The 16,267-nt window shown below is 43.5% G+C and overlaps 1 protein-coding gene across 9 annotated transcripts in view; it reads left to right on the forward strand.

Annotated features, from left to right (window-relative positions):
* Positions 1-16,267, forward strand: part of EPHA5 (EPH receptor A5) — a gene marked incomplete at its 5' end in the record, with an annotated part of 261,432 nt that overhangs the window by 14,347 nt on the left and 230,818 nt on the right. For all 9 annotated transcript variants that reach the window (XM_081883879.1, XM_081883880.1, XM_081883884.1 and 6 more), the window contains one exon: positions 6,964-7,028. In XM_081883879.1, the coding sequence (XP_081740005.1) occupies positions 6,964-7,028 (65 nt within the window). The remainder of the gene's footprint in view (positions 1-6,963; positions 7,029-16,267) is intronic.

Genomic DNA, 16,267 nt, shown 5'->3' on the forward strand with positions numbered 1-16,267 from the left:
GAGAGGCTGTCTTTCAAGCTGCCTTTCAGGCTTTTCCCATGCTCCAACAGTCATCAGGAGTCAGTTTTATGCTCTTTCGTGATTTTTTAAAATAAAAAAAATATTCAATGATCACTTCATATTGTTTGTTGCAGAATGATTGTTCCAAGGTACCTGCTTCATCACCCCTTTTCTTTCACACTCAGCAAATCAGTACATTGCAAAACCAGATTTAGAGGTGGTTGTAGCCGAGTCGTCCTTTATTGCCAGCATTCTGTCTTGAGGTCTGGTCCGTTTTGGCTAAAAGTGAGAGAATTAAGCCTTCATTGTTATGAATGTGGTGCTCTGTCTGTTTCGTTCACTAATTTTCTGCAAACATACGCCATTTAGCTATGTTGCAAAACTGAACCTAGTGGGTTTTTTATGTTTTAATTAATGTATGCAAAATAACTTTGTGCTATCAAACATTCCATCTAATTATATTCATTACTTGCTTCTCCAGGACAGGTTTTAATTAGTTATACAACAATGTAGATCAATACTCATCGTGCACCCATTGCAATTTGCAAAACGTATGCACTTTCCTGGATGACTTAATTATTGTAACTGTAGCAGAGAGATTTCCTCTAGCTATGTTGTCTTTTGGCCCAAGTCTTCCTTTGTTCTTAAAAAAATAATAATACCGACTTTATAAGAATATGCTCAAATACACCCATGTGCCTCTCAATTATCTCATTGCGCGCGAAGAACTTCTGGTGGTTCTTGCTCACTTCTGGGTTCCTGCAGCAGTCACATTAGCCACTTTGTGCCACAGATTTCTTAAGGGCCAAATCTAGAAATGAAAGTTTCTTTCCAATGATCCATTTTAAAAATGGAAACACAGCCTTGGAGTCAGCATTGGAAGAGTGGCAGAGAGGGAGACCCTATAGCCACTGGCGAAGGAACGAGGTAGGTGGGGTGGGGGGGGGAGCGCACTGCTCCCGGCACCATCAGGGAGGGGAGTGCCATCGCGGCTGCCCCCCCGGACACACCCTGCCCCCAGGATGCACACCACGCCCCCGGGAAGTGCGCCAGCCATGCCCCTGCCTGCTCTCCTTCCCCAGTGCTGGAGCATGCAGCTTCGCCACTGCCTATAGCTCCCCCTACTGTGTGGAGGACTTTTTTTTTAAGGAAACAACAAGCAAGCAGCCTTGAAGGGTAGCAACTGGAAGCAAGAGAGCAGTTTCCTTTCCAGACTTTAAGGGTGGTGGGAAATGCCCAACCTTGTACTGCAGAGTTTGGCCCTTGGATCTCTCACCTTAGTGAAGTGATGCCTTATCCATTGGCCTTTGGTTCTTGTTTAACCCCAACCCTCATCACCACCAGCCAGAACTGCCAGGGAGTCATAGTCTAGCAATCTCTGGAGGGCCAAACGTAAGTAAAAGGGGAATTTTTGTATATAACCTACCTTCCCCACACCTCCTCCTCTCCTCTTATTTTAAAATTGTTTTGCTGTACATTTGCTCTCTAACTCTTCAGAGCAAGGCTTTCTAGGCAGGAGAGTGTATGGCAGGCATAGGCAAATTCGGCCCTCCAGATGTTTTGGGACTACAACTCCCATCATTCCTAGCTAACAGGACCAGTGGTCAGGGATGATGGGAATTGTAGTCTCAAAACATCTGGAGGACCGAGTTTGCCTATGCCTGGTGTATGGGATGTCACACAGTGTCTTTAAAAATAAATAAATCTCTAACTACGTATAGACTTCAAAATATTTTTTAAAAGGAACTTCTATCCGTGAAGGCACTTTCCTGGTCCACTTCAGCAACAATGTCTTGCTCTAAGGAAGGATTCAATATTTTTTGCGGGGGCAGGGATTGCTCTAAAGAGCCCCACAGCGGTTAGGAGTCTCACCTGGTGGGCGGGCAGCAGCTTATGAGAAGAAAGTAGGGACGCAGGTGGCACTGTGGTCTAAACCACTGAGCCTCTTGGCCTTGTCGATCAGAACGTCAGCGGTTCAGATCCGTGCAACAGAGTCAGCTCCCGTTGCTCTGTCCCAGCTCCTGCCAACCTAGCAGTTCAAATGCATACCAGCGTGAGTAGATAAATAGGTACCGCTCCCGCAGGAAGGTAAATGATGTTTCCATGCGCTCTGGCACATATCACTGTGTCCCATTGCACCAAAAGCGGTTTAGTCCTGCTGGCCACATGACCCAGAAAGCTGTCTGTGGACAAACGCTGGCTCCCTCGGCCTGAAAGTGAGATGGGTGCCGTACCCCATAGTCACCATTGACTGGACTTAACTGTCTAGGGGTCCTTTACCTTTTCTTGAATGAGAAGAAACCAGGAGCCCCGGGGTGCTAATTTTCCCTTTCCTCCCACACTTCATGATGCAATTGAATCACAAGAGGGCCGGCTCTGTATGGAAGATTATTCAGCTATGTGAGAAGCAGTTTAGTTCAGAAGTGGGATGGCAGAATCCGAGACCTGGGAGAGGAATCAGTGGAAGAGGATTGGAAGAAATTCAAGGACTACCTACAAAAACACTGTAAACTATATGAGTGCTAAGAAGGATGAGAGATTTGAAATTAACAGGGCACCATAAAGTTTGGTGAAAAGACTATGAGAATGAGTGAACTCTATGAGAAAAATAAACTTTGAATAAAGATTATGGTAAATTTAGGTATTTAAGACCTAGGTAGAAATATTCAAAGTTAGGGATAAAACATTGGAAATGTGTACAATAAGAATGGAAATAAGGAGATAAATTGCTGAACAAAGTTTTATAAATTTGGAAAGTAGGAGCGAGAGACGTGAGGAAGTCGAAAAATGAAGAAAAGTTGGTTATTATAAGATGCTAAATTTTATGTTTGTTTTTCTTTCTGTTGTTTGTTTGTTTTTTTGCTTATGTTGTTTTTCTCTGCTTATTGTATTAAAAAAAAACTTCTAATAATTTTTTTTTAAAAAAGAAGAAGTGGGCATGGATCATTTTCCCCAAACAGATGCTCACTGACACTCTGGTGAGTGTGTGTGTGTGTGTGCCCTCACTCTACAAGCCTTGCTGTTAGCGTGTTTAGGTGCTTCCTGATAAAGATATTGGCTTCTTGCTGCCCTGGTGCCAGAAGGAAAAAATGAGCAGACCTGAACAATGTGCAGCATAGTTGTCTCGTTGCCATTTGCTGAATATATTTTTTGTTTAAAAAAAGCTGAACCTCAAATGAACCTGCTGAATTTCTTAGAGTAGTGCAGCATAGTGACTTGCTTGCAGATTGCCTCTTAGTGGGAAGTCTCCCTGAGAAGAACGGTTTCTAATTCTGATTACACCACGGGCAATTTCACTTTGTTTACAGCAGAAGGGTCCAGATTGGGCATGCTTCATAACTCCACAATAACTGGATCTGATTTGGTTTTTTAGTGCGAAGAAGGGCCATAGCTTGTTGATAGAGCATATGCTTCGCGTGTGGCAGTTCTCAGCTTCCGGCCTAGGCAACTCCAGGAACAAACAATATAGGCAGCTGTCTAATCCTGGAGAAGAACCGTTGTCAATCACAGTAGACATCACTGAGCTGAGATGGAACAATAGCCTGCCTTGGATTAATGCAGTACTTATGTAACTTTAGTAACAGAATTATCAGTAAAGTAAAGATGGGGTTGGTGTAGTTTCAAACAATATCTGCAAAAATTAGTAGGAAATTATGAAAAACAAAAGGCCTCTAAGATGAATTGGAAATGAATTTGTTGCCATCTAAGTAACGCCTTCACCCTCTTACAAAATTAGACTTTGTGTTAGTTTAGCAGGGATGTAGGTTTTTGGGTTTTTTTTAGCGCTCAACAGACTGTTAACTATAAGCCCAAAATGGAAGCGGCTATAATTTTATTCAGCTTGCTTAAGTGTGTGCAGATTCATTTTTTTAATTATGCCCTCTCTGTTTGGACTACGGATTTTAGGTAATGCGAGAAAAATGTCGTAAGCTTGGGAATAGTTTATTACTATTTAATGCAAAACGGTCTGTTAATTGGCTGGGGCAGAAGCTGCCAGTGGCGTAGCGTGGTGGGTGCAGGGGGGCCCGGCCGCACCGGGCACAACATCTGGGGGTTAGGGTTAGGGGTCACAAATCCATGGGTTAGGGGGCACAAATCCACAGGTTAGGGGGCGCAAATTACTTACCTTGCCCCGGGTGCTGACAACCCACGCTACGCCACTGGAAGCTGCGGATTTCAGCTCAGGCGGACAAAACGGAGTGCACTTCTACCTAGAGCACAAGGTGTAGTCCGCCGAGGATTGCTGCTTCACAGCCTCCTGAAATCCTAAAATGCAAGATGGGTGCTCGCCACTTGCCACCCAAAGCCCTCTCATAAATCCCAGCTCTCTCTTGGATTGTACAGTGCAGACTAAACCTGAAATCAGTTTGTCAACAGATTCGTCTTGGGAGTATGATGGTCACTGCCATCAGTCTTGGGTGGACTGTTCCCTTTAGGCCTTCCCCATAGCTGTTCTGGAACGCCATTTCCAAAGTAATGGATTCCCTGTTAGAATCCAAAGGCTACCTGGGGCTTAGATCATGTGAAGGTAGCCAACTTTGTGCCCTGCAGATGTTGTTGAACTCCAGCCGCATTCAGCCCCAATGGCTGTCGGCCAAAGATGGTGATGTTCTCCAGATCTCCACTGCGACTCCCATCATGGTGGCTGCCTCTATTTTACTAGCGCTTTGTCTCCCCTGGGACTGGTCACCCGTTTTGCTTGTCAAATGCCTTATCTCCTTCTGTGTGGCAGATTTTTGTTTCTGCAACAAAACAGAACTGCTACCAGATTTTAGGGTCTGACCCAAAGATTTGCAAATATGTGTGATTGTGGATGGCTAGCTTGCTTTCCAGGGAAAAGCGTAAACTCTAGGGAAGGGGACCGAAGAACAAAGGCAGGACTCTGTTTTCTACTAGACTTGAGAGCTTTTGCTATTTGCTCCCACTACGTTTCATTAAGCCTGACCTTTTCAGCCAGCTGGACAGTCTGGCTTTGTGTCTTGGATATGCTAGGTGACATCTTCTGACCCTGCGGAGAAGTACTGGGCTCTGCCTCTACCTCACCAGGCTCCATTCCAGTTCCCAGACTCTGCTCTCTCCTGGGGTCTGAGGCTGGCAACCTTGGCAACAAAACATCAGCTTCCTGCAGATCCGCTCCTTACTCTGTTGCTACCTGGTCTCGCTTTCACTCCGCAGGCCTTGCTGTTTCCGTTTCTCTGTCGCTCCTTTTGCACCTGCTTTCTAGAGTTGTCTTCCGCTTGCCTCCCTGACCTACTATTTTTTTGCTTTGATCCTATTCTTCTTTCCCTCTCCTGGAGAGGCTCTTATACCACAAGGAAGGGAGCACAAGATCCATACAGTGCATTTTTCGGTCTGTGTTAATCTTTCCAGCTGTTATAATGTTGCAGCCAATTTGCACAGTGCTGCAACCTCTAGCTGAATCATTGAGGTCCTTAAATGCCACTGAGCTATGGCCCCAACCCTTCCACATGCGAATTGACTGTAGGGTGTGAACTGTACAGTGCAAGCCCTACCTATGCACAAAGTCCAGCATGATGATTTGATACAGTAAGCCCACACCTTACACGAGGGTTATGTCCCAGGTGCCTGAAACCAAAACCACGTACAGTGGTACCTTGGTTCTCAAACAGCTTGGTACTTGAACAACTTGGAACCAGAACGCTGCAAACCCGTTTGCGAACTTTGTTCGGAAGCTGAACATGCTCCGTTTTGTGTGTTACACTTCCGTATTGAGTGCCACACTTGCGTTTTGAGTGTTGCGCTGAGGTCTGTCTGTTTTTGCTATTTATTTTGCGTTTTTGTTTTTGCGGCTTTTTTTGTTTGTTTTTGTGACTGTGTGGAACCCAGTTCAGCTACTGATTGATTGATTGATTGATTGATTGTGTGCCTGCAGTACTGTACATTGTTTATTGCTTTCATTTTATGGACCAATGGTCTCGTTAGATAGTAAAATTCATGTTAAATTGCTGTTTTAGGGGTTGTTTTTAAAAGTCTGGAATGGATTAATCCATTTTGCATTACTTTCTATGGGAAAGTGCACCTTGGTTTTGGAACACTTTGGTTTTGGAACAGACTTCTGGAACAGATTAGGTTTGAGAACCAAATTACCACTGTATAATCAAAACACATTGGGTGCATTGGCTGGTGGGATTGCCAAAGTCTTTCCCCCCAGATGCCTGTCCCCTTTCCACCCCTTTAAAAATTTATTTTTATGCCATGTGCGTAAAGTTAAATGCACAAAAGTTAAATGCAATAAAGGTTTGAGCTTACCGTGCATGCAGTATATAATCCTCCCTCTCCTCTTCTCCTGCCTGGTTGCGCTCAGGAAAATATGGTCCACAATGCTAAGAGCAGGATGCTTTGCTTTTGGATAAAGGCATGTGCTAGACTAGAGATTCCCTAGAGGTGCTTCAGAGTCCCAGCTGTGCTTGGCTTTAATGGAGGTTGTGAGTGTTTGCTGTGAGCAGTTGTTCTTTTTAGCATTAGAGTAGAATAGAATAAGTGAGACGCGGGTGGCGCTGTGGTTTAAACCACAGAGCCTAGGACTTGCCGATCAGAAGGTCGGCGGTTCGAATCCCCACGACAGGGTGAGCTCCCGTTGCTCGGTCCCTGCTCCTGCCCACCTAGCAGTTTGAAAACATGTCAAAGTGCAAGTAGATAAATAGGTACCGCTCCGGTGGGAAGGTAAACGGCATTTCCGTGCGCTGCTCTGGTTCGCCAGAAGCGGCTTAGTCATGCTGGCCACATGACCCGGAAGCTGTACGCCGGCTCCCTTGGCCAATAAATGGAGATGAGCGCTGCAACCCCAGAGCCAGTCATGACTGGACCTAATGGTCAGGGGTCCCTTTACCTTTAGAATAGAATTTTAAAAAGTAAATGGTTGCTTGTTTCCTGTGGCAACCATGATTATTTACCTCCCCCTGCAACACCCCTAATTCACATTTTTTGTTTTTTGTTTTTCAGTGAATTTATTGGACTCTCGATCAGTAATGGGGGATCTTGGATGGATAGCCTACCCGAAGAATGGGGTAAGTTTCTCTTGTGCCATGTGATGTTCTAATGATAGTTCTCCTTCATGTAAGGTTCTCCAGAGCAGTTTGTGCACCCCTACGCTCAAGGCTGCAGCTTGGCTTCCAGATAACTCTGCCCAGAATCTCCCAGATCTTGGGGTCAAGCTAGGTGACATTAGTCACATGTTTAAACAAGTCCAGATGGAAAGCTACACTGCTGGAAAAGCTTAAAGGCTTGGGGATCCCACAGCAGACCCTGATAGCGACAGGCTTCGAGAAAGCTAGGACTACAATTCGCCAGCGTATCTGGGACGTAGAATTACAATGCCATATGAGCGAAATGATCAAACATCCAGCAATAAGGGACCATGGGAGAGGTTTCTCTCCAGCTAATTATCTGTCAGGTCTTCAGGTACCCAAATACAGACGGTCTTTTACCCTCGCCAGATTTAACGTTCTCCCTTCTACCTTACTTCAGGGCAGATTTGAGGGTAAACCATATACAGCAGAGGTCTGCCCTTGTGGCTCGTTGGAAGTTGAAACTGCTTCACATGTACTATTACGTTGTCGTCTTTATGAGGATATACGTTTGACTTTTATTACACCTGTTGTGCAAAAGTCCAGGAAAGAATCGGAATACCATAGTTTAAAACTACTGCTAGAGGACAAGAATCCCAAGACTACATTAAATGTAGCTAAATTCTGTGTCTCTGCAATCAATCGCAGGAAGCAAGTGGCATCCCATAATGACCAAACCCCTAAATGTTAATTACAGGGGGGCACGCTAATAATTAATTTTTATTTTTATATTTAAATCTTTGTTATATTCATATTGTCCCTTGTATTTCTGATATTTTTTTTATGATCTACGATATTGTGTGTGTTGACGCTGGTCTGTGACCGTATTAATAAATTCATTCAAGTATGTCTGACATGGCCTCTTTTATTTTTGGAGCAAAAACCTCAGTGGGGACCCAGTCTAGATAATATGCTCTGGAATAGGACCCCTTATGACTGTTTTTGATCCACAATAAATGGGACACTGAACCTTGCTGCTTTTAACCCAGCTTGTTTCTGTCATTCCTTCAAATTCACTATACCTTTTGCTGTTCTGACCTCTCCCTTCAGATGGGTGTGTGTGGAGTCATTGTCAAGCCTGTAGAGCTTTTGCACTCCAAAATCTTGTCCGCCAGGATTCTTATCTCCTTTTCTTATTGGAGGTTCCCATTGAAGACTGTTAAAGCAGTAGTATTCAATATGGTGCCCTCCAATTGAGGCTGGACTCCAGCTTCCATCATTCCTGACCATTGCCCATGAAGGCCAGAGCTGATGAGAGTTGCTGTCCGTTAAAGGGTCATCTTGGACTCTTAGCCTGCTACCAGCTTGGAAAAAGAAATGGTCAGTATACAGGTGCAACAAGAATGATTGACTAAAATAATGGAGGACATTTTCTTTTCTTTTTTAAAAAAGATTTTTTAAAAACCAAGCTGGCCAGACTATTGACTACTTCCAGAATTCCCTAGGGCCTTCTGGCGGTTCCCTCACTGTGAGAAATAAGGTTACAGGGAACCAGGCAGAGGGCCTTCTCAGTAGTCGCGCCCGCCCTGTGGAATGCCCTCCCATCAGATATCAAGGAAATAAACAGCTACCTGACTTTTTGAAGACATCTGAAGGCAGCCCTGTTTAGGGAAGTGAAGTGTAGGTGGGTTCCCACGAGGCAAGACACAGTGATAGCAGCAAGAACCTTTATTGAACTAGCAGAGCTGGACAACATGGGCAAAGCAACTGCTTATATACATTTCTGAAGGCCAGGGCCAAACCCACTCCCAACGTGATTGGCTGTCTAACCTTCCAAGCTGCGAATCATGACTCAGAGTTTCAGGGCCAATGGCAGAAGCCCAAATCCTGAGATGTTCTGTGATTGGATATCATATATCGAATCAGAACACAGGAGCTCAGATTTCTTCGTCCAGACTCAAGCTCAGGCAAACACAGACCACTGATTACATAACAGGAAGTTTTTAATGTTTGTTGTTTTATTGTGTTTTTAATATTCTGTTGGGAGCCATCCAGGGTGGCTGGGGAAACCCAGTCAGATGGGTAGGGTATAAACAAATTATTATTATTATTATTATTATTATTATTATTATTATTATTATTATTATTATTGACTTGAGTTCAGTAAACCCACTTCTCTGGGATTTATGCCCCAATATATTCACAGCCTTTCTTCAGATGTCGGAAATGCTGCTTTATTTCTCTACAACTGGTGCGCCATTTGTTTTCTCTCGTTTTCCCTAATATCCCCTCTCTCTCTCTCAAGATCTGCTCTATGTAAATATTTAATTCTCAATTCCAGATATAGATTTGAAAAGTGGTTGCTGTAATTAAAATGAAACCGGAGGAGGAGAAGCTTCTGAAGGCTGAACTTCCTTCCCCATATCCTCTGCTGTCAGGACGTCCTTTGAGGGATGCTTAGTGTACTAAAGATTCATCTTCTTGTGGTGCTTTAGCAAGGTTTAGCCAGAAAACAACCCGTCCTTTCAATAGACTGCCTGATTAATGCCTATTACTAATATTGGAGCCTTCATCATTTTAATCGCTTCCCAGTGCTTTGTAGTGATTCAGTGTGATGGTTCGCTTTAAACTAGCAAAATCAAATTACTTTCTCTGGAAATATTTATGCTTGGTTTGAAGTATGTCATTTTTATAAAATAAAATAAAAATAAAGTAGATCTGTTAATGGCAGCTGCAAAATATTTCTCAGTCTACAAAAAAACCCCAGCAGATTGCATGGTGGAGGAAATTGTTTAACGAGTCCCTCATGTAGAAGCAAAACCACATGTCAGGGGAAGAAGGCAGGGTTAGAGAACTTCATGGCATACTAGTTCCAAATGTGGAGAGAGGCTTTCAAAATGTGGAAGGCCGCTCAAACATTTGATTTTCACTCTGATAATATGTTCACAACTGAGTTAGTTGAATTATATAGTCACTGACCTTAAGTGATGTGTGACTACACAAGTGTGACTACTACAACAATTCTTTATTGCTTGTTGAGGTCCCCAGGGCCACCCCAATAACTCACACATCACACAGAAAGTTTGTTAAAGGTTTTTGGCATAATTTTGGCCAAAACTTTATTAAAATACAAAAATGTGAGTGCTTGCTTAGGCATTGGTTGCGACTATCTGCCCCCCCCCCATGGGGGAGAGACTGACATTCCGCACGCCTGTGAAAGTCAGAAAAGGGGAATACACTTGGGGGTAGCGACGGAGCAGGGAACCTGCCCTCAGCCCTCCCCAAATGCAACCAGGGGTTCTTGCATGGCCCAAGCCCCTTGACAGGGTGGACGAAAGCAATAGTGAGCCCCTGTATTCCTTTAATGGAATCCCTTGCAGCAGCAGCATTGGAGGGGCAGGCACAGCCAATCCATGCCCCTCAACCAACCAAACCATAAACCAATGCCTAACCGCAACCTTACAAGTTGTGACGATTTGCTACGCAGTAGGCAAAACCAAATGGCCCCAGCCAATCAGCCAGATGGACAAAATTCCTACCGGGCCCCTGCCCCAAAGCAGACAACCCCATGACAGGCATAACAAGGTCAAGTGAACAACCCTAAATATAGGGAGGGGGGATGGGCAATCTGGTGCACGGGGCGAAACGAGGAAGCTCTACGCCTCATGCAGGGAGTTTTAGTATTTCTTGCTGTCAGCCAACAAATGGCAACATTAACTTCTTCCCAACAACAAGGGAAGCCCAATCACAACAGTGGCCAACGATCAATTAGCCCGCCCAACAAATTTGGAGTGTCCTGTCGGCCCCCACCGCAACACGTGCTCTCCATGAAGGAGAACAGGCTTTGTGGCCCAAAGACCCACCTGACAAAATTCAATGCATATAAAATACATTTGTCTAATACATATCGATCTCTGATCCTGACCACCAGAGACAGAAACTTGTCCGTCGCCAAAGTCACACCGGAAATCTCTTCTTCTAGTAAGCAACTTGGCATAGAACTGGGCAGATTTACCTGGTAGATTTGCCATTAGTAGATTAATCAGATGTTGTCGGGTCCCAGCATTTGATGACTAAACCGGAGCTCAACCAGTAGTAGTAAATTAGTGAGGATTTTCTTCATCCATTTACATGAATGCTCAATATGGCATGCATGCCCCTTTTCTCATTTTATTCTTACAAGAACTCAGTGAAGTAGGCTGCTTTTTGTAGGTGTGTTTTGTTAGTGGGTCTCAACAAGATGGATCCCTTTTTAAATCATGGAATATCAGAGAAGGCTGGATAACCTTAACTTCTGAAATAACTTTTGGTACTTCTGCTGTGTAAAATTGCACCCAGCAAGTTTAGTTCTGTTCTTATTCTGTTGCCACTATTTCCCTTAAAGGTAAAGGGACCCCTGACCATTAGGTCCAGTCGTGACCGACTCTGGGGTTGCGGCGCTCATCTCGCTTTATTGGCCAAGGAAGCCGGCGTACAGCTTCCAGGTCATGTGGCCAGCATGACTAAGCTGCTTCTGGCGAACCAGAGCAGCGCACGGAAACGCCGTTTACCTTCCCGCTGGGGTGGTACCTATTTATCTACTTGCACTTTGACATGCTTTCGAACTGCTAGGTTGGCAGGAGCTGGGACCGAGCAACGGGAGCTCACCCCGTCGCAGGGCTTCGAACCACTGACCTTCTGATCAGCAAGCCCTAGGCTCTGTGGTTTAACCCACAGTGCCACCCGCGTCCCAAGTACTATTTCCCTTACCTACAGTTAATTCCAGGTCTGACTGGCTCATTTTGGCTTGTAGATTGGAACATCAAATCAGCAATATAAACACCATGTTTCAGAACAGATGCAAACATAGTTCAAAAGCACCTGTATCTTTGACCTGTAGCTTGCTTCTGGCTACATTCAGACAGGGGGCTTATTGCATAAGTTTTCCTGGTTATAATGCTAGTGATTCTGCCTCTTGTTGTGTTGTGTCACGGAATGGTGGCTTTTTGATTGACACACCACCATGTTGCACTAAGATGGTGGGAAGGAATTGTGTACTGGGACACCAATCCAAATTTTGTAATGCAAGCAGTGGTGGCGCTATTGTGAAAACTGCAGGAAAATTACAACACAAATCTCCAAGTTAACGGGGTTGCAAATTGCTTTTTCTTTCCTGGAAACAATTAACCCAGAAATGAGCACTAAACTTCTACTAGATTTCCAGAAGCGGTTTTTATGTTGTGTGAAAGATCACATAAAACTTGAAAATGAACAGGTAAGGAAATGTTGAAAAGATGGCACAAAGTGCTGCCTGAATACAGCCTCTGTACACAAAGTGGAAGGTAGTACAGTGGTACCTTGGTTCTCAAATGCCTTGGTTCCCAAACACCGAAAACCCAGAAGTAAGTGTTCCGGTTTTCAAACGTTTTTCAGAAGCTGAACGTCCGATGCAGCTGTCGGCTATTGTTTCGGGGCGCCTGCACCAATCAGAAGCCGTGCCTTGGTTTTCGAACATTTCGGAAGTCAAACGGACTTCCGGAACGGATTAAGTTCGAGAACCAAGGTAACACTGTATTTGGTCCTTTTGGTTTTGCTATTTATTTTGTGTTTTTGAGGCTTTTTCGGTTAATTTGTTTTTGTGGCTGTGTGGAACCCAGTTCAGCTGATTGATTGATTGTGTGACTGTGGAAATGGATAAAAGTCTCCCCTCCAAACAATGACTATCATCAGAGAAAGAATTTTTTTTAAAAAAAATTTCATCATTTACAATACTATCTTATTTATTTTATAGTACAGTACATTGATTATCGTTTTCATTTTATCGATAAATAATCTCGTTAGAGAGTAAAATTCATGTTAAATTGCTGTTTTAGGGGTTGTTTTTAAAAGTCTGGAACGGATTAATCCATTTTGCATTACTTTCCATGGGAAAGCGTGCCTTGGTTTTGGAACACTTTGGTTTTGAAACGGACTTCCGGAATGGATTAAGTTTGAGAACCAAGGCACCACTGTATTAGCTAACAGATTACAGGCGAAGCAAATATTGCATCTTTCTTCCTAAACTGGAAGCTAAGCCGCTGGCCCCCTCATTGCTCCCTTGAACTCATTGAAAACAGGCAGCTTTTTAAATATTTGTGTTGGAAAGCCATGCCTAGCATTCAAGCTTAAGTGTATTAGAAATGTACCAGTGACCATAGAGTTGAATAAGATTGGCACAGTAGACTTGTTTATGCAGTCAGGGAACTGGTTTTGTGGTATGGTTATATGTGCAATGAATTAATGAGAGGCTAAAATGAGAAGAGTTTGTGGGTCAGTTGGAGCTTTTCACTCCATGCTGTGAAAAAAGAAAAAGTAGCAGTGACTTATGAGTTTGGGAGTTGAGAGATGTGGTTTATGTGAACAGTTTTAGGATTTGCCTAGGGTCCTTGTGGGTTTTCATCAGAGGTAGGCACTGAACCCTCACATAATACTAAGTCATTACAGTTTTCTTAATAACTTAGTATTATGTGAGGGTTCAGTGCCCTTTGAGATATTCAACAGTGTCCTTTGAGATAGTCAACAGTTCAGTCGTACCTTGGATCTCAAATGGCTTGCGATTCGAACGGTTTGGCTCCCGAACGCCGCAAACCCGGAAGGGAGCGTTCCGGTTTGCGAACGTTTTTTGGAACCCGAATGTCCGACGGGGCTTCCGCTGCTTCTGATTGGCTGCAGGAAGCTCCTGCAGCCAATCGGAAGCTGCACCTTGGTTGTCAAACTTATTGGAAGTCAAATGGACTTCCAGAACGGATTCTGTATGACAACCAAGGTACAGGGTGGTAGATTAAAAAAAAAAAGCCAGATATCAACTGCTATTGCTGATTTGTGTAACTGTGGCTTGGAAAATGTCCACAAGAGACTTAGCCACGTCTGCTTCGACAGGCATGCAGAAATTTTGGTGTGGTTGTTATTTGACATTTTCAGCTTTTTAGGACTGGGGCTGAGAAAGTGTGGGAGGTGGGGTTTAATACCCTCAAGCTGTGATCCTGATGAAAATTGCCCTCTCAGCTGCTATCTAAAGCAGTTTGTTCTTGCATGCTTAATTTTTCTATGTGTTTCAAATAAACCATTGTGTGTGTATATGCAAACGAGCTTATGGTCACCTGCAATTTGCAGAATCTGTTCAGGCCTTGGCTTTGCTCTGTTTGCTTCATTTAGGATACAGTATAAACCAGTGTTTTTCAACCACTGTTCCGCGGCACACTAGTGTGCCATGAGATGTTGCCTGGTGTACTGTGGGAAAAATTGAAAAATTCGAAAGATTTAAAAATAAAGTATTTTATAATTTTTCATATTTCTGTTTACTTACTATTTTATAATAAAGTAATTATAAAATACTTTGTGTTTATTTGATTCCTATTCAAGAGAATTACTTTATATATAGTCAATATAGGCACAGAGTTAAATTTTTTAACATTTTCTAATGGTGGTGTGCCTCGTGATTTTTTTCATGAAACAAGTGTGCCTTTGCCCAAAAAAGGTTGAAAAACACTGGTATAAACCACAGAGCCTAGGGCTTGCAGGCAGTTCGAATCCCCGCAACGGGGTGAGCTCCCGTTGCTCGGTCCCTGCTCCTGCCAACCTAGCAGTTCGAAAGCACACCAGTGCAAGTAGATAAATAGGTACCACTCCAGCAGGAAGGTAAATGGTGTTTCCATGAGCTGCTCTGGTTTTGCTAGAAGTGATTTAGACATGCTGGCCACATGACCTGGAAGCTGTCTGATGACAATCGCCGGCTCCCTCAGCCGGTAAAGCGAGGTGAGCGCTGCAACCCCAGAGTTGTCCACAACTGGACTTAATGGTCAGGGGTCCCTTTACCTTTTATAGCGATGTCCACATCTTGTTCTGAAAGCTCTCTGTCCTCCGCTCCCCTGCCCACCCCCAGCCTTTGTGAGAGCTTAATTTTCTTTGTCCTTTTGTCCTGTTTTTTATCCCCCCCCCCCCACTTTCATACAAGAACACAACAACACCTGCCTGCCTTGTGTGCAACTCATCCCTGCTTTCCTCCAGTGATTTCACTGAACTTCCTGTAGTCAGGAACACTTCTCAGTATTCCTCTGAGTATTTGCAGTGTGTTGTGGCTCACTGTTCAATTACTTGCTGCTGCTGCTGTTGTTTGTTTTTCTGCCTGAGCTTCTTTTTAAAATAATAATAATAAGAAGAAGACAGATGACACCCAAAAAGCCAGAATCATGCATGGATCTTTTTCATTGCAGAATATTTTTCTAAAAAGGTTGATTCTTCTATTCCACCACCCCCCCCCCCGCTACAACCCACCACCAAAGAAACAAGCCAAGTAATTGCTCCTGACGAGGGAGGGGGCATAATTGTGGGCCTGCAGGGAATGCTAGCTAAATATACGAAGCAGGTATCTGCGGCCTATGTGTGATTTTGCGGTTTTTTGCTTTGTTCCCCCTTGCTACTGTTCTTTCTCTTTTGAAATGCACATTCTCTAAAACTCTGGACTAAATGGGTATGAGTAAGGTGCTGAAGGAACAGTTTCCGTACCACACTGCTATTATTTATGTGTTTTAAGCGTTTTGTGTGCCCTCCTTCACTCGTACGCACCAGAGCAGTTTATAGTGGTACCTCAGGTTACATACGCTTCAGGTTACATACGCTTCAGGTTACAGACTCCGCTAACCCAGAAATACTGCCTCAGGTTAAGAACTTTGCTTCAGGATTTGTGGACTTTTATAGACAATTATATAAGAAGAAGGAGAAAGATAGTTTAAAGAAAATAGAAGAATATCTAAAAGAGAAAGAGGGGCAGAAGATTCCGACGAAAGAAAAAAGTAAATTAAATGAGAGGATAGAAATAGAAGAAATAAGAAATGCAATTAAAGAATTAAAAAGTGGAAAGACTCCAGGGCCGGATGGATTCAGTGCAAGATTTTATAAAGAAATGAAGGACATCCTGGTTGTACCACTGTGAGAAGTAATGAATGATATATTAAGAAAAAGAGAAATACCAGAAACTTGGAAAGAACCATATATTACTTTAATACCCAAGCAAGACTCAGACTTATCTCAAGTTAAGAATTATAGGCCGATTTCGCTTTTAAATAATGATTATAAACTGTTTGCTAATATATTAGCAAATAGGATGAAAAAAGTGTTGAAGGGTTTGATACATGAAGATCAAGCAGGTTTTCTTCCTGGCAGACTAATGAAAGGCAATACAGTGGTGCCTCGCAAGACGAAATTAATTCGTTCCGCAAGTC

The sequence above is a fragment of the Podarcis melisellensis genome (genome assembly GCF_964234715.1).
Source record: "Podarcis melisellensis genome assembly, chromosome: 13".
NCBI classification, from domain to species: Eukaryota; Metazoa; Chordata; class Lepidosauria; order Squamata; family Lacertidae; genus Podarcis; species Podarcis melisellensis.